Source organism: Oncorhynchus clarkii, chromosome 30 (genome assembly GCF_045791955.1).
Source record: "Oncorhynchus clarkii lewisi isolate Uvic-CL-2024 chromosome 30, UVic_Ocla_1.0, whole genome shotgun sequence".
Taxonomy (NCBI): domain Eukaryota; kingdom Metazoa; phylum Chordata; class Actinopteri; order Salmoniformes; family Salmonidae; genus Oncorhynchus; species Oncorhynchus clarkii.
The window spans coordinates 1,979,821-2,002,722 of NC_092176.1; the positions used below are offsets into that span (position 1 = coordinate 1,979,821).

The 22,902-nt window shown below is 43.4% G+C and overlaps 1 protein-coding gene across 2 annotated transcripts in view; it reads left to right on the forward strand.

The window, feature by feature from the left end:
- The window catches only part of LOC139390005 (glutamate receptor, ionotropic, delta 2), a 565,966-nt gene that overhangs the window by 481,868 nt on the left and 61,196 nt on the right, over positions 1–22,902 (forward strand). For both annotated transcript variants that reach the window (XM_071137092.1, XM_071137090.1), the window contains exon 13: positions 14,309–14,504. In XM_071137092.1, the coding sequence (XP_070993193.1) occupies positions 14,309–14,504 (196 nt within the window). The remainder of the gene's footprint in view (positions 1–14,308; positions 14,505–22,902) is intronic.

Consider the following 22,902-nt stretch of genomic DNA (forward strand, 5'->3'; position numbering starts at 1 on the left):
CCAAGGAGCACTGTGTAAGCGATAATATTGAAATGGAAGGAGTATCAGACCACTGCAAATCTACCAAGACCTGGCCGTCCCTCTAAACTTTCAGCTCATACAAGGAGAAGACTGATCAGAGATGCAGCCAAGAGGCCCATGATCACTCTGTATGAACTGCAGAGATCTACAGCTGAGGTGGGAGACTCTGTCCATAGGACAACAATCAGTCGTATATTGCACAAATCTGGCCTTTATGGAAGAGTGGCAAGAAGAAAGCCATTTCTTAAAGATATCCATAAAAAGTGTCGTTTAAAGTTTGCCACAAGCCACCTGGGAGACACACCAAACATGTGGAAGAAGGTGCTCTGGTCAGATGAAACCAAAATTGAACTTTTTGGCAACAATGCAAAACGTTATGTTTGGCGTAAAAGCAACACAGCTGAACACACCATCCCCACTGTCAAACATGGTGGTGGCAGCATCATGATTTGGGCCTGCTTTTCTTCAGCAGAGACAGGGAAGATGGTTAAAATTGATGGGAAGATGGATGGAGCCAAATACAGGACCATTCTGGAAGAAAACCTGATGGAGTCTGCAAAAGACCTGAGACTGGGACGGAGATTTGTCTTCCAACAAGACAATTATCCAAAACATAAAGCAAAATCTACAATGGAATGGTTCAAAAAGAAACATATCCAGGTGTTAGAATGGCCAAGTCAAAGTCCAGATCTGAATCCAATCGAGAATCTGTGGAAAGAACTGAAAACTGCTGTTCACAAATGCTCTCCATCCAACCTCACTGAGCTCGAGCTGTTTTGCAAGGAGGAATGGGAAAAAATGTCAGTCTCTCGATGTGCAAAACTGATAGAGACATACCCCAAGCGACTTACAGCTGTAATCGCAGCAAAAGGTGGCGCTACAAAGTATTAACTTAAGGGGGCTGAATAATTTTGCACGCCCAATTTTCAGTTTTTGATTTGTTAAAAAAGTTTGAAATATCCAATAAATGTCGTTCCACTTCATGATTGTGTCCCACTTGTTGTTGATTCTTCACAAAAAAATACAGTTTTATATCTTTATGTTTGAAGCCTGAAATGTGGCAAAAGGTCGCAAAGTTCAAGGGGGCCGAATACTTTCGCAAGGCACTGTACATTTAAGATTAGGGAGGATAATAATTGTTTTATGAGCATGGTTAAGCATATAACAATGCTTAAACCACATCAGGAGACCACTTTGGAGGTCTGGAAAAAATTGGAGAAATGTCGATTTTTGATTGTAGTAATCATTTAATTAAAGTGTGCAGGCACCGAGCACTGTTGTTTGGTTAGCTGTTGAGATAAAGATAAAGAGATAAAGTTTGCAAAGCAAATGGCTATAGGATTTTTTTTGTTTTGTTTTTTATTTCACCTTTATTTAACCAAGTAAGCTAGTTGAGAACAAGTTCTCTCATTTACAACTGCAACCTGGCAGTGCGACAAAAACAACAAAACAGAGTTACACATAAACAAATGTATAGTCAATTACATAATAGAAAAATCTATGTACAGTGTGTGCAAATGTAGAAGATTAGGGAGGTAAAGCAATAAATAGGCCATAGAGGCAAAATAATTACAATTTAGCATTAACACTGGCGTGATAGATGTGCAGATGATGATGTGCAAGTAGAGATACTGGGGTGCAATAGAGCAAGGATAAATAACAATATGGGGATGAGGTAGTTGGGTGTGCTATTTACAGATTTGCTGTGTACAGGTACAGTGATTGGTAAGCTGCTCTGACAGCTGATGCTTAAAGTTAGAGAAGGAGATATAAGACTCCACCTTCAGTGATTTTTGCAATTCGTTCCAGTCATTGGCAGCAGAGAACTGGAAGGAAAGGTGGCCAAAGGAAGTGTTGGCTTTTGGGATGACCAGTGAAATTTACCTGCTGGAGCGCGTGCTACGGGTGGGTGCTGCTATGGTGACCAGTGAGCTGAGGTAAGGCGGGGCTTTACCTAGCATAGACTTATAGATGTGGACCTGGAGCCAGTGGGTTTGGCGACGAATATGTAGTGAGGGCCAGCCAACGAGAGCATACAGGTCGCAGTGGTGGGTAGTGTATGGGGCTTTGGTGACAAAATGGTTGGCACTGTGATAGACTACATCCAGTTTGCTAAGTAGAGTGTTGGAGGCTATTTTGTAAATGACACCACAGAAGTTAAGGATCGGTAGGATAGTCAGTTTTACGAGGGTATGTTTGGCAGGATGAGTGAAGGAGGCTTTGTTGCGAAATAGGCGATTCTAGATTTACTTTTGGATTGGAGATGCTTAATATGAGTCTGGAAGGAGAGTTTACAGTCAAACCAGACACCTAGGTATTTGTAGTTGTCCACATATTCTAAGTGAGAACCATCCAGAGTAGTGATGCTAGTCGGGCGGGAGGGTGCAGGCAGCAATTGGTTGAAGAGCATGCACTAGTTTTACTTGCATTTAAGAAGCCTCGGAAGAAGTGTTGTATGGCATTGAAGCTCGTTTGGAGGTTTGTTAGCAAAGTGTCCAAAGGGCCAGATGTATACAGAATGGTGTCGTCTGCGAAGAGGTGTATCAGAGAATCACCAGAAGCATCATTGATACAGTCGAAGTCGGAAGTTTACATACACTTAGGTTGGAGTCATTAAAACTCCTTTTTCAACTTTAAATTTCTTGTTAACAAACTATAGTTTTGTCAAGTCGGTTAGGAAATCTATTTTTCCAACAATTGTTTACAGACAGAATATTTCACTTATAATTCACTGTATCACAATTCCAGTGAGTCAGGGGTTTACATACACTAAATTGACTGTCTTTAAACAGCTTGGAAAATTACAGAAAATTATGTCATGGCTTTAGAAGCTTCTGATAGGCTACTTGACATAATTGGAGTGAATTGGAGGTGTACCTGTGGATGTACTTCAAGGCCTACCTTCAAATTCAGTGCCTCTTTGCTTGACATCATGGGAAAATAAAAATAAATCAGCCAAGACCTCAGAAAAATAATTCTGGTTCATTCTTGGGAGCAATTTCCAAACTCCTGAAGGTACCACGTTCATCTGTACAAACAATAGTGCACAAGCATAAACACCATGGGACCATGCAGCCGTCATACCGCACAGGAAGGAGACGCGTTCTGTCTCCTAGAGATGAACGTAGTTTGGTGCGAAAAGTGCAAATCAATCACAGAACAACAGCAAAGGACGTGAAGATGCTGGAGGAAACAGATACAAAAGTATCTATATCCACAGTAAAACAAGTCCTATATCGACATAACCTGAAAGGCCGCTCAGCAAGGAAGAAGCCACTGCTCCAAAACTGCCATAAAAAAAGACAGACTATGGTTTTCAACTGCACATGGGGACAAAGATCGTACTTTTTGGAGAAATGTCCTCTGGTCTGATGAAACAAAAATAGAACCGTTTGGCCATAATGACCATCGCTATGTTTGGAGGAAAAAAGGGAATGCTTGCAAGCCGAAGAACACCATCCAAACCGTGAAGCACTAGGGTGGCAGCATCATGTTTTGGGGGTGCTTTGCTGCATGAGGGACTGGTGCACTTCACAAAATAGATGACATCACGAGGTAGGAAAAGGATCTGGATATATTGAAGCAACATCTCAAGACATCAGTCAGGAAGTTAAAGCTTGGTTGCAAATGAGTCTTCCAAATGGACAATGACTCCAAGCATACTTCCAAAGTTGTGGAAAAATGGCTTAAGGACAACAAAGTCAAGCTATTGGAGTGGCCATCACAAAGCCCTGACCTCAATCCCATAGAAAAGGACGTCTACAAACTTGACTCAGTTACACCAGCTCTGTCATGAGGAATGGGCCAAAATTCACCCAAATTATTGTGGGAAGCTTGTGGAAAGCTACCTGAAATGTTTGATCCAAGTTTAACAGTTTAAAGGCAATGCTACAAAATACTTATTGAGCATATGTAAACTTCTGACCCACTGGGAATGTGATGAAAGAAATAAAAGCTGAAATAAATCATTCTCTCTACGATTATTCAAACATTTTACATTCTTAAAATAAAGTGGTGATCCTAACTGACCTAAAACAGGGCAATTTTACTTGGATTAAATGTCATGAATTGTGAAAAACTGAGTTTAAATGTATTTGGCTAATGTGTATGTAAATGGCTGCACAGTACTGTCTTTTATCGATGGCGGTTATGATATCGTTTAGGACCTTGATTATGGCTAAGGTGCACCCATGACCAGCTCGGAAACCAGATTGCATAGTGGAGAAGGTACAGTGGGTTTCGAAATGGTCTGTGAATTGTTTGTTCACTTGGCTTTCAAAGATTTTTAGAAAGGCAGGGCAGGATGGTCCATAACAGTTTGGGGCTAGAGTGGCACCCCCTTTGAAGAGGGGGATGGGCAGCTTTCCAATCTTTTGGGATCTCAGACGATACGAAAGAGGGGTTGAACATGCTAGTAATAGGGGTTGCAACCATTTCAGCTGCCAATTTTAGAAAGAGAGGGTCCAGATTGTCTAGCCCACTGATTTGTAGGGATCCAAATTTTGCAGCTCTTTCAGAACATCAGCTATCTGGATTTGGGTGAAGGAGAAGTGGTGGGGGCTTGGGCATGTTGCTACAGGGATTGCTGAGATGTTGAAGGCCAGCCGTAGAAAAATACTTATTGAAATTATCGATAATCTTAGATTTATCGGTGGTGACAGTGTTTCCTATCCTCGGTGTAGTGAATAGCTGGGAGGAGGTGCTCTTTTTCTCCAAGGAATTTACCGTGTCCGAAAACCTTTTGGAATTAGTGCTACAGGATGCAAATTTCTGTTTGAAAAAGCTATCCTTAGCTTTCTTAACTGACTGAGTATATTGGTTCCTGACTTCCCTGAAAAGTTGCCTATCGCGGGGACTATTCAATGCTAATGCAGAACGCCACAGGGTGTTTTTTACGCTGGTCAAGGGCAGTCAAGTCTGGAGTGAACCAAGGGTTCTTAGTTCTATATTTTTTGAAAGGGGCATGCTTATTTAAGACGGTGAGGAAAGCACTTTTAAAGAGCAACCAGGCATCCTCTACTGACGTGATGAGGTCAATATCCTTCCAGGATACCCGGGCCATTTCGATTAGAAAGGTCTGCTCGCTGAAGTGTTTTAGGGAGCGTTTGACAGTGATGAGGGGTGGTCGTTTGACCGCGGACCCATTACGCACGCAGGCAATGAGGAAATGATCACTGCAACGTTTACTTCCGGCGCCGACAGAGATGGCCGCCTCGCTTCGCGTTCCTAGGAAACTATGCAGTTTTTTGTTTTTTTACGTGTTATATCTTACATTAGTACCCCAGGTCATCTTAGGTTTCATTACATACAGTCGAGAAGAACTACTGAATATAAGATCAGCGTCAACTCACCATCAGTACGACCAAGAATATGTTTTTCACGACGCGGATCCTGTGTTCTGCCTTACAAACAGGACAACGGAGTGGATCCCATGCAGCGACCCAAAAAAACGACTCTGAAAAAGAGGGAAACGAGGCGGTCTTCTGGTCAGACTCCGGAGACGGGCACACCGTGCACCACTCCCTAGCATTCTTCTTGCCAATGTCCAGTCTCTTGACAACAAGGTTGATGAAATCCGAGCAAGGGTAGCATTCCAGAGGGACATCAGAGACTGTAACGTTCTTTGCTTCACGGAAACGTGGCTCACTGGAGAGACGCTATCCGAGGCGGTGCAGCCAACGGGTTTCTCCACGCATCGCGCAGACAGAAACAAACATCTTTCTGGTAAGAAGAGGGGCGGGGGCGTATGCCTTATGACTAACGCGACATGGTGTGATGAAAGAAACATACAGGAACTCAAATCCTTCTGTTCACCTGATTTAGAATTCCTCACAATCAAATGTAGACCACATTATCTACCAAGATAATTCTCTTCGATTATAATCACAGCCGTATATATCCCCCCCCAAGCAGACACATCGATGGCTCTGAATGAACTTTATTTGACTCTTTGCAAACTGGAAACCATTTATCCGGAGGCTGCATTCATTGTAGCTGGGGATTTTAACAAGGCTAATCTGAAAACAAGACTCCCTAAATTTTATCAGCATATCGATTGCGCAACCAGGGGTGGAAAGACCTTGGATCATTGTTACTCTAACTTCCGCGACGCATATAAGGCCCTGCCCCGCCCCCCTTTCGGAAAAGCTGACCACGACTCCATTTTGTTGATACCTGCCTACAGACATAAACTAAAACAAGAGGCTCCCACGCTGAGGTCTGTCCAACGCTGGTCCGACCAAGCTGACTCCACACTCCAAGACTGCTTCCATCACATGGACTGGGACATGTTTCGTATTGCGTCAGACAACAACATTGACGAATACGCTGATTCGGTGTGCGAGTTCATTAGAACGTGCGTTGAAGATGTCGTTCCCATAGCAACGATTAAAACATTCCCTAACCAGAAACCGTGGATTGATGGCAGCATTCGCGTGAAACTGAAAGCGCGAACCACTGCTTTTAATCAGGGCAAGGTGTCTGGTAACATGACCGAATACAAACAGTGCAGCTATTCCCTCCGCAAGGCTATCAAACAAGCTAAGCGTCAGTACAGAGACAAAGTAGAATCTCAATTCAACGGCTCAGACACAAAAGGCATGTGGCAGGGTCTACAGTCAATCACGGACTACAGGAAGAAATCCAGCCCAGTCACGGACCAGGATGTCCTGCTCCCAGGCAGACTAAATAACTTTTTTGCCTGCTTTGAGGACAATACAGTGCCACTGACACGGCCTGCAACGAAAACATGCGGTCTCTCCTTCACTGCAGCCGAGGTGAGTAAGACATTTAAACGTGTTAACCCTCGCAAGGCTGCAGGCCCAGACGGCATCCCCAGCCGCGCCCTCAGAGCATGCGCAGACCAGCTGGCCGGTGTGTTTACGGACATATTCAATCAATCCCTATACCAGTCTGCTGTTCCCACATGCTTCAAGAGGGCCACCATTGTTCCTGTTCCCAAGAAAGCTAAGGTAACTGAGCTAAACGACTACCGCCCCGTAGCACTCACTTCCGTCATCATGAAGTGCTTTGAGAGACTAGTCAAGGACCATATCACCTCCACCCTACCTGACACCCTAGACCCACTCCAATTTGCTTACCGCCCAAATAGGTCCACAGACGATGCAATCTCAACCACACTGCACACTGCCTTAACCCATCTGGACAAGAGGAATACCTATGTGAGAATGCTGTTCATTGACTACAGCTCGGCATTCAACACCATAGTACCCTCCAAGCTCGTCATCAAGCTCGAGACCCTGGGTCTCGACCCCGCCCTGTGCAACTGGGTACTGGACTTCCTGACGGGCCGCCCCCAGGTGGTGAGGGTAGGCAACAACATCTCCTCCCCGCTGATCCTCAACACTGGGGCCCCACAAGGGTGCGTTCTGAGCCCTCTCCTGTACTCCCTGTTCACCCACGACTACGTGGCCACGCACGCCTCAATCATCAAGTTTGCGGACGACACAACAGTGGTAGGCTTGATTACCAACAACGACGAGATGGCCTACAGGGAGGAGGTGAGGGCCCTCGGAGTGTGGTGTCAGGAAAATAACCTCACACTCAACGTCAACAAAACTAAGGAGATGATTGTGGACTTCAGGAAACAGTAGAGGGAACACCCCCCTATCCACATCGATGGAACAGTAGTGGAGAGGGTAGCAAGTTTTAAGTTCCTCGGCATACACATCACAGACAAACTGAATTGGTCCACTCACACAGACAGCATTGTGAAGAAGGCACAGCAACGCCTCTTCAACCTCAGGAGGCTGAAGAAATTCGGCTTGTCACCAAAAGCACTCACAAACTTCTACAGATGCACAATCGAGAGCATCCTGGCGGGCTGTATCACCGCCTGGTACGGCAACTGCTCCGCCCTCAACCGTAACGCTCTCCAGAGGGTAGTGAGGTCTGCACAACGCATCACCGGGGGCAAACTACCTGCCCTCCAGGACACCTACACCACCCGATGTCACAGGAAGGCCATAAAGATCATCAAGGACATCAACCACCCGAGCCACTGCCTGTTCACCCCGCTATCATCCAGAAGGCGAGGTCAGTACAGGTGCATCAAAGCTGGGACCGAGAGACTGAAAAACAGCTTCTATCTCAAGGCCATCAGACTGTTAAACAGCCACCACTAACATTGAGTGGCTGCTGCCAACACACTGACACTGACTCAACTCCAGCCACTTTAATAATGGGAATTGATGGTAAATGATGTAAATATATCACTAGCCACTTTAAACAATGCTACCTTATATAATGTTACTTACCCTACATTATTCATCTCATATGCATACGTATATACTGTACTCTATATCACCGACTGTATCCTTATGTAATACATGTATCACTAGCCACTTTAACTATGCCACTTTGTTTACATACTCATCTCATATGTATATACTGTACTCGATACCATCTACTGTATCTTGCCTATGCTGCTCTGTACCATCACTCATTCATATATCCTTATGTACATATTCTTTATCCCCTTACACTGTGTACAAGACAGTAGTTTTGGAATTGTTAGTTAGATTACTTGTTGGTTATTACTGCATTGTCGGAACTAGAAGCACAAGCATTTCGCTACACTCGCATTAACATCTGCTAACCATGTGTATGTGACAAATAACATTTGATTTGATTTGATTTGATTTGAGATCCTGGATGAAGACAGCAGAGCTGTATTTAGAGGGCAAGTTGGTCAGGATGATATCTAAGAAGGTGCCCATGGCTACGGATTTGGTGTTATACCTGGTAGGTTTGTTGATAGTTTGTGTGAGATTGAGGGAATATAGTTTAGATTGTAGGACGGCCGGGGTGTTAAGCATGTCCCAGTTTAGGTCACCTAACAGTACGAACTCTGAATATAGATGGGGGGCAATCAATTAACATATGGCGTCCAGGGCACAGCTGGGGACTGAAGGGGGTCTATAACAAGCAGCAACAGTGAGAGACTTGTTTCTGGAAGATTGATTTTTAAAAGTAGATGCTCAAATTGTTTGGGCACAGACCTGGATAGTATGACAGAACTCTGCAGGCTATTTCTGCAGTAGATTGCAACTCAGTCCCTTTGGCAGTTCTGTCTTGTCAATGTTATAGTTAGGGATGGACATTTCAGGATTTTTGTTGGCCTTCCTAAGCCAGGATTCATACACGGCTAGGACATCCAGGTTGGCGGAGTGTGCTAAAGCAGTGAGTAAAACAAACTTAGGGAGGAGGCTTCTAACGTTAACATGCATGAAACCAAGGCTTTTACGGTTACAGAAGTCTACAAATGAGAGCACCTGGGATTGGGAGTGGAGCTAGTGTCAGCAGGCCCTGGGTTAACCTCTACCTCACCAGAGGAACAGAGGAGTAGTAGGATAAGGGTACGACTAAAGGCTATACACTGTAGGTACTAGTGAGTTCGGAACAGAGAGTAAAAGGATCAGATTTCTGGGTGCGGAAGAATAGATTCAATGCATAATGTACAGACAAGGGTATGGTAGGATGTGAATACAGTGGAGGTAAACTATGAGAGTGGAGGTAAACATTGAGTTACTATGAGAGAGGTTTTGTTTCTAGAGGCACCATTTAAGCCTAATGAGGTCACCACATGTGTGGGGGGTGGAACAAAAGGGCTAGCTAAGGCATATTGAGCAGGGCTGGAGGCCCTACAGTGAAAGGTTCCAGGCCAATTGGCAAAATAGTATTGTAGTCCAAGAATTGGCTGATGGACCTCTTCAGCTAGCCGGGAGATGGGCCTAGCTCGAGGCTAGCTCCAGGCTAACTGGTGCTTGCTTCGGGACAGAGACGTTAGCCAGGAGTAGCCACTCGGATAGCAGCGAACTAGCTGTGGTGATCCGGTGCAAAGGTTCAGAGCTTGCGGTAGGAATCCGGAGGGAAGGTAGAGAAAAAGCAGTCCGATATGCTCTGGGTTGATATCGCGCTGTGCAGACTGGCAGGAATTGACCGGACTGAGGCTGGCTGATGTCCGAGTTAATGGTGTTGACCGCTAGCAGTAGCTAACTGACTACTAGCTAGTAGCTAGTTAGCTGGCTAGTTTCTGATGGGGGTTCGGGTTTAAAGTGTAAAAAAATAGCAGATCCGTACCACATTTGGTGTGGAGGGTTGCAGGAGAGTATGTTCAGTCCGTAGATGGAAATTGAGATTTAAAAAAATATATATATACATATATACGTAGAAAAAAATATATACATGGGACTGGACAAGACAAACAGACATCCTACTGCTACACCATCTTGGAATAAAATGATATATATGCAGGCCTCAACCACTACCCTGAGAGCACTTGATTCAGTATATCATGCTGCCCTCAGGTTCATTACAAATCAAAAACATCTAACACATCATTGTGATCTCTACAGTGTTGTTAACTGGTCGTCATTGACCTTGCGTAGGCATTAACACTGGTATACACTGATTTATAAGGCCATACTGGGTCAAATGTCATTTTAGCTCTGTTCTTTTTTAATCATGTCGGTAAATAAATATAAATTAAGGTCCCATTCTCATTTGCTTTTAACAGTACCAAGGATTAGAACAGGTCATTGTAGAAATAGCTCCATGGTCCTGGAATTCTCTCCTGAACATTTAAAAATGTTATGAGTTTAAACACTTGATCGATGTAAATATCATAGAAGAGTGTAATTGTCTTTAGGACAACTGTTTTTTAGTCAAGACATTTGTTTTTTTTTTACTTAATATGTACTTGATGTACTGTATGTATGTCTACAGTTTTGTTTAATGTTGTGTTAGTGTATGTAAGTTTTTTTGTCTGAAACTTTGTTCCCCCTGCTGCTATTTGACCAGGTCTCTCTGAAAAAGAGATGTTATCTGAATGAGAAAAACCTGTATAAATAAAGGTGAAATAAAATAAAAAATGAAGTTACACTGGTGGGCCCCAGTGGTATACATTTATAAAACCAAAAGCTTACCTTAACTTGGAAGAGTTCCAGTCTTTGATAGCCATAACCATCTAACTAACATAGCATCCCTCTCTGTTTGAGCCGGTTGTTTGAGTAGGCTAAACTAGCTAGCTACAGTGTTTTTATCAATTATTTGGTGACGTGAATATACAGTATATCGTTTTTATCGAGAACTGATATCTTTTTTAATGTTTCACTGTTTATATGAAATTTACTGAGGAGGATGGTCCACACCCTTCCTGCTGTGAGGAGCCTCCATTGCCTCACACTGCAGTTGACGGAGTGTGTATAAATGAATCCACATGGGAATATACATTCGTAGCACTGCTCTCTCTGCTCACTGCTCTCTCTCGCACTCTCTGTATCAATCAGGCAGTCTGCTGTTTCTGGAGAGATGGAGTGTCTGTCTGGGAAGAAGCCACATGGGCACATCCCCTCTCTAGGGGCCAGTGAGGGCCCTCTGTTTTTAATTTCCTGTGTGGCACACATCAGATCTATCATCCTGCGGGTGACGTCACTCTCCCGGGCACAACGGGTAACTGGTTTACGAGGACTCCACGGTGGACTCTATGATGTTTTAGGAGGATGAAACTCTGTGCACTGTGCCCACGCTGAAGGGGGACTAGAGCAGATCTGAGGGAGTGTGGTGTGAGTTGTGGCAGGTAGAGGGGCCCAGAGTCCGTTAGGAACCTTCTTCAACACCACGTCAATGTCTTCAACACCACATCCCACACCACGTCGATGTAAATTGCATGTCTTTACTAAACCTTGTCTCTGTTTATCGTCTCGTCGTCATCATTTGTTTGCTCCCCTCACAGTGCCACGCCTAAATCCCCACCGCTCATTTGGCAAATCAGATTCCGGAATGCCTAGCAGTAAGAAGTTAATTGTGCTGTAGCGAGAATATCTCATCTCCCTGCTCCATCTTGCTGAAGAAGGTTAGGGAAATAAAGCAAGAGAGAGGGAGAGAGTGTGGGAACGCCCCCCCCTTTCCCTTTTTGGTTTTGTTTTTGCATGAGATGTCATTAATGAGTCCTTCTCAAATTGCTCCGTTCTACTTCTTATGCAGCTAATTATGATTTCCATACATTTCAATGTATTATCTTTAATGTGTAGACTCTGGGATCATTACTGCAATAATTAGAGCCTAAACTTTACACCCAGGGGCCTGTTGTTTTAAAGAGGAGGGATGTGCTACCTCAGACAGGAAACCCTCAAGATTTATGGAATGTGAATTGAGATGGGAGGGGGAAAAGGGAAACAAACTCTGATCTTGTAATTAGATGGTCTGTAATCTGATAATAGTTTGATTACCATTCTTGCACTGAGTTTGGAAAGTGGATCTCTTGGATCTCTACCCTCTTCAGTCCTTATACACATTTGAATCTGTTTCTATCTACAGATAAGGAGGGAGTCATATAGATAGCATTTTAATAGTGCTCTGCTACGGTGTCATTGAGCCAGTAAAGCTGAATGGCTTGACACAGTGACAAGAAAAAGAGACCGATTTTTTTTGTATTAATACTCCAAGGTTGAGTTTTGCGGAGGATTTTTTTTGTTAGATAGTGTTGCGAATCCTTTAGGGGGAGATTGGAGGAGAGTGGAGCTGAAGCAGCAGAGCTGGTAAGAACAGAATGTGTGAACAGTGAAAAGATAGGAGTCAGCAGACATTGTGGGCGGATTGATCGAAGAGGAGAGATGGAGGACTGAGGATTGAGTTCAGAAAAAAGAAAGAGAGGAGAGGAGAGGGCACCCGTTTAGAGCGAGAGGACATGGAGTGGAAGGATGAGTATAAGGATGGAGGGGTGGATTGACGGAGGGTGTGTGTGTTTGCGTATTTGTGTGTGCGCGCGCGTGTGTGTGCCTGCGTGTGTGTGTTGGGGAATTGGGCAAACACCTGCTTTGTCAGGGACAACATTAGACATTTAAAGGGCTGTCATTGTGTCTTTGAGTGTCATGAAAAGCGCTACACAAATTCCAATGTATTCTTAGTAAACACCAATAAACCTACAGTGGACACATCACACATGGTGGCTTCACAAGGTGAGGGCCATGTTTGAGAGAGGCGTGTATTCATTAGTGCACGCTGTAGCAAAACGTGTTGCAATGGAAAGCATTTTGCAATTAAATGTGTGTAACAAACAAGTCCCGGCTCATCCTTCTCTGTTTCTCCCCTTTTTCTTTTCTGTTTGATTTCTACACCCCTGCTGAACAGGTAGTTAGTTGTTTTGGCCCTTTTCAAAAGTGGTGCACTACATAGGGTATAGGTTGCCATTTGGGACACAAGCCTAGTCTACCTTAGTCTACGACTCCTCCACCCACCCCGCCATCACTCTCCCTATATCCCCATGTGCCCACACATTATTTAAGGAGAATTTCCCCCTTCAAAGAGAATGCAAATGATAGACACGGGCACGCCGAAACGTGGAAGAGGGAAGTGGGAAGATTAAGGGCAAGGATTAATTGACAGCAATAAAAGATTAACATTTGGCAGCCAGGTTCATTAAAACCTCAAAGAGGGTTGAAAGTAGCTGCAGAGAGCAGGGGGGAGTAGTGCGGGGGGGGTGACAGTATGCTGATGTAACGATATTCAATTAATGAATTCTCCGGTAAACTCGTCGTGTGATTGTACTTAGAATAATTGAAACGGAAGGGCATAACACGATGGAGTTCTCTTTCTACGGACTAGATCTGTCCGTAAACAGAAGTGTAACAATACTGACGGCGATGGAATTGTTGTTCTCCTAGTCACATCGGCAGCTTGTGTTAAAGCAATTTGACAAACAAACAGTAATTAGTCCCAGGAATGGTTTTCTATTACAGTTATAAATGGTGAGTGTTTGAAAACTTATCAAACCGTAGCATTGCAATTAAAATACCTTCATTTCCCTGGAGGTGGTGATGGTATGAGAGTGATTTTATTTCAGTCCTCTATTATTCCCCTTTTAGTTGAACTACATGGAGCTTCTTGCCAGTTGATTGGCTGGCTAACCCTTAACTATATTCATGTTATTAACTTATTAACGCTGACAGAACAACTCTTTGTTTAACTAATGTATGTGTGTGTGTGTGTGTGTGTGTGTGTGTGTGTGTGTGTGTGTGTGTGTGTGTGTGTGTGTGTGTGTGTGTGTGTGTGTGTGTGTGTGTGTGTGTGTGTGTGTGTGCGTCCGTCCGTCCGTCCGTCCGTCCGTCCGTCCGTCCGTCCCTCTATGCGTACTGTAGGTGAATGGGTTTGGAGTGTGATTATTTGCACGTGTATCTAACTATCATTCCACATCCTCGTCATGTTGTGTCTTTGTACATGTTGAACTACATTTCCCCTAACCTCCCCCTACTGTCTTTGTCTATAGGTCTCTCCAGGACCTGTCCAAGCAGACAGAGCTGCCCTACGGGACGGTGTTGGACTCGGCTGTGTACGAGCAGGTGCGCAGTAAGGCCATGAACCCCTTTGAAAGGGACCCCATGTACTCCCAGATGTGGCGTATGATCAACCGCACCGGAGGGGCCGACAACAACGTGGAGGAGTCCAAGGAGGGCATCCGCAAGGTAGGTGGCCATCCTACACTAAACGAAACACCCCCATTATCATGCAATATTGGGCGAGTCCAAGGAGGGCATCCTCAGACTTCACATAGCCTATGCCATTTCGCAGATACTTTTATCCAAAACAACGTACATTACAGTGAGCTCATACATTTTAGTATGTGTGAACCTGGGGAAATCTGGCTAACTAATGCAGTATGTGAACCCATGACCCTGGCATTGCAGGCATCATGCTCTTACCAACTGAGGCTCACAAGATCATGTGTGTTCTAACATTATTTACAGATTTTCTCAATTGCTAAAACACTAAAACCCATTGGCTGAACAAAGTTCTCAGTTGCCTGGACTCATTTAGCTAATTATGCAGTCGGTTGTCAATACCTTAAACCATTTCACATGGTAAAACACAATTTGCAGATCTCACTTAGACTTTTCAGCAAAACTCTAAACACATTCTCATTCTCAAAACACATTCTGCACTCTAATGCACATGTCATCCATACTGGTAAACACAAGTGGCAACAATCAATTACAAATAGAGAACATATGTCATTGATTGAACACAACCACTCAAAATTGATTTAACCTGTTTCAAATGATGCGACACAACCAATATAAGCCAGTTCAGAGAGCAAACAGGTTGTTGAAGGTGGGAAGGAGAAAGTCTGAGAATGGATACTGTAGTACAGTGCATTGTAGGCTGTATACTGTACAATGGACAAATTGTATTGCCTGAACATCGTGCTTTCCATTTATTACCAGTACTGACTGCTCAATAGATTTTGACTGGTTGCTGGTTCATATCAACAAAGAACAAGAATTATAGTATCACAGAGACAAATGACAAGTTTGTGAGATGCAGGGCAGGGTACAGTACTGTAAAAATAGGGGTACAAGGAGGAGGAAGAACAAAAAACAAAATTGCAAAGAGCAAAGCAGAGTAGTAATTTCTGATCAATTTTGAGCTACTATGATAGAACATGTTTTCGTTCATCAAAAGACAATGACGGAAAAATATGAATATTTTTTTAGATTAAAAATGTTCTTCTCTCCGAGAATTGTATGTTTTGAACAATGTGTTTTCAATTTTTTTGGTGTATTGTTTACTGACTGCTTGAGAGTGTATATCATTTTGATCACTTTATTTATGATTTGAGAGCCGTGTTTGATTTTGAACACAGGTAAAACTGCTTTGAGGTGAATGTTTCATTTTGCAAGAGGAGTCAGAGGTTATGTAAATAGTGCTTGAAGATGAGGTTTTGTGTTTAATGTTTTCAGGAAATGGAGCAAGGTTTCAGAAATTGTGCTTTAGCAATTGAGAAAAACTGTAATATGCTATGTTCTAGACCTCTTACTAGTCATTGAATGTTTCATAGGGTTTCATATACCGCACTTCTGGCTGGGTGACACATGTGGCGTGTTTTACATGTGTTCCTTATTGTCAGTAGTTTGTTAAGCATTCATTTCTAAACAACAACTATAGACTGAAAACTAGCATGCGAGTCACAGAGAGAGTGAGAGGGAGGGAGAGAGAAAGACACAGAGAGAGAGAGAGAGAGAGAGAAGGCTGTACTCTAGCTCTCTAAATGTTTCTTGTGAGATACATGTATGCATGGTTTAGTGCTCATTCCCCTAGATATTTACTTACTACCATAAGTGCCTAGTACTGGTACGTAAATGCATCATTTGTAAGCCTCAATACATGTACAGTATATCCTCCCTGATGTTTTAATTCCTGAATTAGAGCTGACATAGGCTTTGTGTCCCAAATGGTACCCTAGTCCCTATTTAATGCACTACTTTTGATGGGCCATGGTCTAAAGTAGTACACTATACAGTATGGGGAGTAGGGTGCCATTTGGGACATACGCGTGGTAACAGCAATTAAAGCAATGGTAAATGAGTGAAGTATGACTTCAAGTCTTCATCTCCTTGCCTTGAGGATTATTAGGGCTGAATATCTCATTAGTGGGTTTGGTTTCATGAATTAGTCAGCATTTTGTTGAGGTGATCAGCACTCCCAGGTGCTCAGATAAATATTGCATGACAGGGGTGTCACCCCCAGAGTAGCAGACAAGTACAACAACTGTGAAGCTTAATGCAGGCCACCACACCCACTGCGCTCTCTCTACCTGCCTCCCCTTTTCTCCCTTATTCCCCCACCCTCCCCCTCACTGGGCTGTAGGCTCAACGTCTCCCTCTAGTGGGATACTGGTGTCCCTGACTCTCTCCCTTGCAATGACAAGTTTCTCTCTCCTAACCTAGAATCGTTTTTTTCCCCTTTCTTTTTTAAAAATATATATATATTTACATTTTGAAGCAGTATCTCTGAAAAGTAGTATCTTTTGTCTGAAGGGCCAGTGACTCCGGCAGCCATACCTTCCCGCCATAACACAGCCATAATACCCGGCAGCCATACCTTGTATTTTATGCCTCTCTCTCCTGCTCCATGTTTTGTTGGCCGGGTGTTGACAGTTGTATATTCCACACACTGTCAATACACCCCTCCGAATCACAGTCCCAGGCAGTATGGATTTTCTCCCCCACACTTTTCAGATTGCAATCATTGTAGCAGAATCATATGATCTGTCAGAGCCCCTGCGTTTCTTTTATCAGGAACATATAGCATAACCCTGATGGACAATGTTAGGGGTACCAATCGCTGCCACTTCAGTCAAAGCTCAGAACGATCAATACTTTTTTAGGTTCCCCTCAAGCAGCATACCACCCTGCATCCAGCTGCTGGCTTACCTCAAGCTAAGCAGCGTTGGTCCTGGTCAGTCCCTAGATGGGAGACCAGATGCTGCTGGAAGTGGTGTTGCAGGGTATGTAGGGGACACTCTTTCCTCTTAAGATAATGTCCCAGGGCACTGCAGGGGACATTGGCCAGCATATGGTGCCATCTTTCAGATGGGATGTTAATTGTGGTCATTTAAAATCCCATGGCACTTATCACAAGAGTAGGGGTGTTAACACGGTTATCCTGGTTAAATTCTCAACCTGACCCCATTCTATCATGGCCATCTAATCATCTCCTTCATTCTCACCTCTCCACCAATCATGCCAGCTGATGTGTAGTGAGCGTTCTGGCACAAAATGGTTGGCGTGCATCACCCAAGTGGGTGCCACACATTGGTGGTGGATAAGGTCAGTTTCCCCCTTACTATGTAAAGCGCTTTTTGTAGGTAGAAAGGTGCTATACACGGTGTATTCGGAAAATATTCAGACCTCTTCCCCTTTTCCACATTTTGTTACGTTACAGCCTTATTAAATAAATACCCCATAATGACAAAGCGAAAATCGTTTTTTAGGAATGTTTCCAAATTTAAAAAAATAAAATAAAAAAAATACCTTCTTTACATAAGTATTCAGACCCTTTGCTATGAGAATCAAAATTGAGCTCAGGTGCATCCTGTTTCCATTGATCACGCTTGAGATGTTTCTACAACTTGATTGGAGTCCACCTGTGGGAAATTCAAATGATTGGACATGATTTGGAAAGACACACCTGTCTACATATGGTCCCACAATTGACAATGCATGTCAAAGCAAAAACCAAGCTATGAGGTCGAACGAATTTCCGTAGAACCTCGAGACAGGATTGTGTTGAGCCAGAGATCTGGGAAAGGGTACCAAAAAATGTCTGCAGCATTGAAAGTCCCCAAGAACACAGTTGCCTCCATCAATCTTAAATGGAAGTTTGGAACCACCAAGACCCTTCCTAGAGCTGGCCGCCCGGCCAAACTGAGCAAACGGGGGAGAAAGGCCTTGGTCAGGTAGGTGACCAAGAATCCGATGGTCATTTTGACAGAGCTCCAGAGTTTCTCTGTGGAGATGGGAGAACCTTCCAGAAGGATAACCAGCCCTCCGCCAATCAGGCCTTTATGGTACAGTGACCAGACAGATACCACTCCTCAGTAAAAGGCACATGACAGCCCACTCGGAGTTTGACAAAAGGTACCTAAAGGACTCTCAGACCATGAGAATTCTCTGGTCTGATGAAACCAAGATTAAACTCTTTTAGCCTGAATGCCAAGCGTCACGTCTGGACGAAACCTGGCACCATCCCTATGGTGAAGCATGGTGGTGGCAGCATCATGCTGTGGGGATGTATTTCTGCAGAAGGGACTGGGAGACTAGTCAGGATCAAGGGAAAGATGAATGGAGCAAAGTACATAGAGATCTTTGATGAAAACCTGCTCCAGAGCACTCAGGACCTCAGACTGGGGCGAAGGTTCACATTCCAACGGGACAATGACCCTAAGCACACAGCCAAGACAATGTAGGAGTGGGTTCAGGACAAGTCTCTGAATGTCCTTGAGTGACCCAGCCAGAGCCCAGACTTGAAACTGATTGAAAATCTCTGGAGAGACCTGAAAATAGCTGTGCAACGACACTCCCCATCCAATCTGACAGAGCTTGAGAGGATCTGCAGAGGATAATGGAAGAAACTCCCCACATACATATGTTCCAAGCTTGTAGCGTTATACCCAAGAAGACTCGAGGCTGTAATTGCTGCCAAAGGTGCTTCAACAAAGTACTGAGTAAAGGGCCTGAATCCTTGTGTAAATGTGAAATTTCAGTTGCTTATTTATTTATACATTTACAACATAAAAATTACAACCTGTTTTTGCTTTGTCATTGTGGGGTATTTAGTGAAATTTGTTAAGGGGGGGAAAAAACAATTTAATATATTTTAGAGTAAGGCTCTTGTCACGCCCTGACCTTAGAGATCCTTTATATTCTCTATTTGGTAGGTCAGGGTGTGACTAGGGTGGGAAATCTATGTTTATATTTCTTTGTTGGCCGAGTATGGTTCCCAATCAGAGGCAGCTGTCTATCGTTGTCTCTGATTGAGGATCATACTTAGGCAGCCCTTTTTCCCACCTTCTGTTGTGGGATCTTGTCTTTGTTTGTTGCATGGGTTGCACTCCTAAGCTTTTCGTTCGTTGAGTTGCTTATTGGTTTTTTTGGTGGAACATTTTAATAAAGAAAATGTACGCCTAGCGCGCTGCACCTTGGTCTTCATTTAACGACGGACGTTACAGCTCTAACATAACAAAATGTGGAAAAAGTCAAGAAGTCTGGATACTTTCCGAATGTGCTGTAAATCCAATCCAAAACCTATTCTTGGAATTTTAGCAATATATTATTATTACATTTTTCACATATTGTTCATATCATAGCCATTTGACTATCAATCTTAAAATCCTTAACCTCTTATGGCTGCAATCCCGCTAACGGAAGCGATATGACAACAACCAGTGAAAGTACAGGGCGCCAAATTCAAAAGAACAGAAGAGTCAAAGTTGGGGGTTCTACTAAGTTCTGCTAAGTTAACATATGGAATTGTTTTTAGATGGTCATACCAAGGATCACTTAGCTATTTCATTTAGAATTGAAGGACCCCATTGAAGGACACCTTTAGGTATAACAAAAACTACTTCCATGTATACTTCCATAAAAATGTTTAACTGGTACCGTGGTGCCTTCAGACGAGTTTTGTGAGGCTTGTGGGCGTCTGACAAAAACGCCTCCTGCTGGCGGGAGACAGAGTTGGGCCTCGTTCTTTACGTCTTCCACTCTGGCGGGAGTAAGCCATCTAGTGCAAGAGACTCATTGGAATGAAGACTAGAGCAGACACAGAAGTTTTTATCGAATCATCTCAAAAGTAAAATGTACACAAAGCACTTTTTTGGTTACTACATGATTCCCTATGTGCTATTTCATAGTTTTGATGTCTTGACTATTATTCTACAATGTAGAAAATAGTAAAATGAAAGAAAAACCCTTGAATGAGTGGGTGTGTCCAAACTTTTGACTGGTACTGTATATAAAAGTCAAAAGTTTGGACCCACCTACTCATTTCAGGGGCGCTCAAATGTTCAAAGTATCCACCCTTTACCTTGATGACAGCTTTGCACTCTCTTGGCATTATCTCAACCAGCTTCATGACGTAGTCACCTGGAATGCATTTCAATTAATAGGTGTTCATAGTTCATTTGTGGAATTTCTTTCATTGATGCGTTTGTTGTGATGCCAATCAGTTGTGTTGTGACACAAGATAGCCCTATTAAGTCCATATTATGGCAAGAACAGCTCAAATAAGCAAAGAGAAATTACAATCCATCATTACTTTAAGACATGAAGGTTAGACAATCTGGAAAATTTTAAGAACATTAAAAGTTTCTTCAAGCGCAGTCACAAAAACCATGAAGCGCTATGATGAAACTGCCTCTCATGAGGACTGCCACAGGAAAGGAAGAGCCAGAGTTACTTCTGCTGCAGAGGATAAGTTCATTAGTTACCAGCCTCAGAAATTGCAGCCCAAATAAATGTTTCACAGAGTTCAGAGGACACTGTGTAAATCAGGCCTTCATGGTCGAATTGCTGCAAAGAAACCACTACTAAGAAGAAGAGACTAACTTAGTCCAAGAAATACTAGCAATGGACATTAGACCGGTAGAAATCTGTCCTTTGGTCTGATGAGTCCAAATGTGAGATTTTTGGTTCCAACCGCCATGTCTTTATGAGACGCAGAGTAGGTGGTTCCCACCATGAAGCATGGAGGATGTGTGATGGTGTGGGGGTGCTTTGCTGGTGACACTGTGTAATTTATTTAGAATTCAAGGCACACTTAACCAGCATGGCTCCCACAGCATTCTGCAGCGATACGCCATCCCATCTGATTTGCACTTAGTGGGACTATAATTTGTTTTTCAACACGACAATGACCCAACACACCTCTTGGCTATTTGACCAAGAAGGAGAGTGATGGAGTGCTGCATCAGATGACCTGGCCTACACATTCACCTGACCTCAACCCAATTGAGATAGTTTGGGATGAGTTGGACCACAGAGTGAAGGAAAAGCAGCCAACAAGTGTTCAGCATATGTAGGAACTCCTTCAAGACTTTTGTAAAAGCATTCCATGTGAAGCTGGTTGAGAGAATGCCAAGAGTGTACAAAGCTGTCATCAAGGCAAAGGGTGGCTGCTTTTAAAGAATCTCAAATATAAAATATATTTTGATTTGTTAAACACTTTTTTTGTTACTACATGATTCCATATTTGTTATTTCATAGTTTTGATGTCTTCACTATTATTCTACAATGTAGAAGAAGAAGATTTTACTGTTTATTATATACTTTTGGGCTTTCAAGTATATCCTGACATAGTACTTTAATAGCATGGCGCCCATCACTGCTCATTGTCATGTGGCTGGAGGCCGAGGCTGTACATTTTCTCTTTCACTACATCAGTGTCCTCTAGAGAACTAAAATTGCAGTCGATTCCGCATATGCATGCTGCTCTGTCTGGAATAACGAGAGTAGCTATGAAGATTATGCTAATAACCCAGGTAATGGTGAATCATCCTTCTGCTAGTTGGTTCTTTCTGGATGCAGGAGAAAATGGTCATGGCTCGTCTCTGGAGAGATATAGAGGGTGAGGGAGGGAGGGATGGAGGGGGAGATGGGAGGTGTCTGACTACAAATGAGGTTGTCCTTCACACTGCAGTGCTAAAAGTGATCTCAGTCATTTTTCTCATTGTGCCGACTTCATTACCAAGTGCTTATATTGCAAACATGTCCCTCACACTTAAGAGAGAGGGAGGGGGTAGATGGAGATAGAGAGGGGATGATAGATGGATAGACTACATGACCAAAAGTATGTGGACAACTGCTCTTCGAACATGTCATTAAAAAATATAATGGGCATCATGGAGTTTTATACCACTCCAGCCGACGCTTAGCATTGTGCGTGGTGATTTTAGGCTTGGGTGGGGCCTCTCTGCCATGGAAACCCATTTCATGAAGCTCCCGACGAACAGTTATTGTGCTGACATTGCTTCCAGAGGCATTTTGGAACTCGGTAGTGAGTGTTGCAACCGAGGACAGGCGATTTTTACACACTATACACTTCAGCATTTGTTCAGTGAGCTTGTGTGGCCTACCATTTCACGGCTGAGCCGTTGTTGCTCCTAGACGTTTCCACTTCACATTAATAGCACTTACAGTTGACCGGGGCAGCTCTAGCAGGGCAGAAATTTGACGAACTGACTTGTTAGAAAGGTGGCATCCTATCATGGTGCCACATTGAAAGTCACTGTGCTCTTTCAGTAAGACAATTCTACTCCCAATGCATGTCTATGGAGATTCATGGCTGTGTGCTCAATTTTATACAGCTGTCAGCAACGGGTGTGGCTGAAATAGCCGAATCCACTAATTTGAAGGTGTGTCCATGTACTTTTGTATATATATAGTATAGGATACGATACGATAGGATAAGGTAGGTAGGTAGGTAGGTAGGTAGGTAGGTAGGTAGGTAGGTAGGTAGGTTGGTAGGTTGGTTGGTTGGTTGGTTGGTAGATAGAGTGATAGATAGAGTGATAGATAGAGTGAT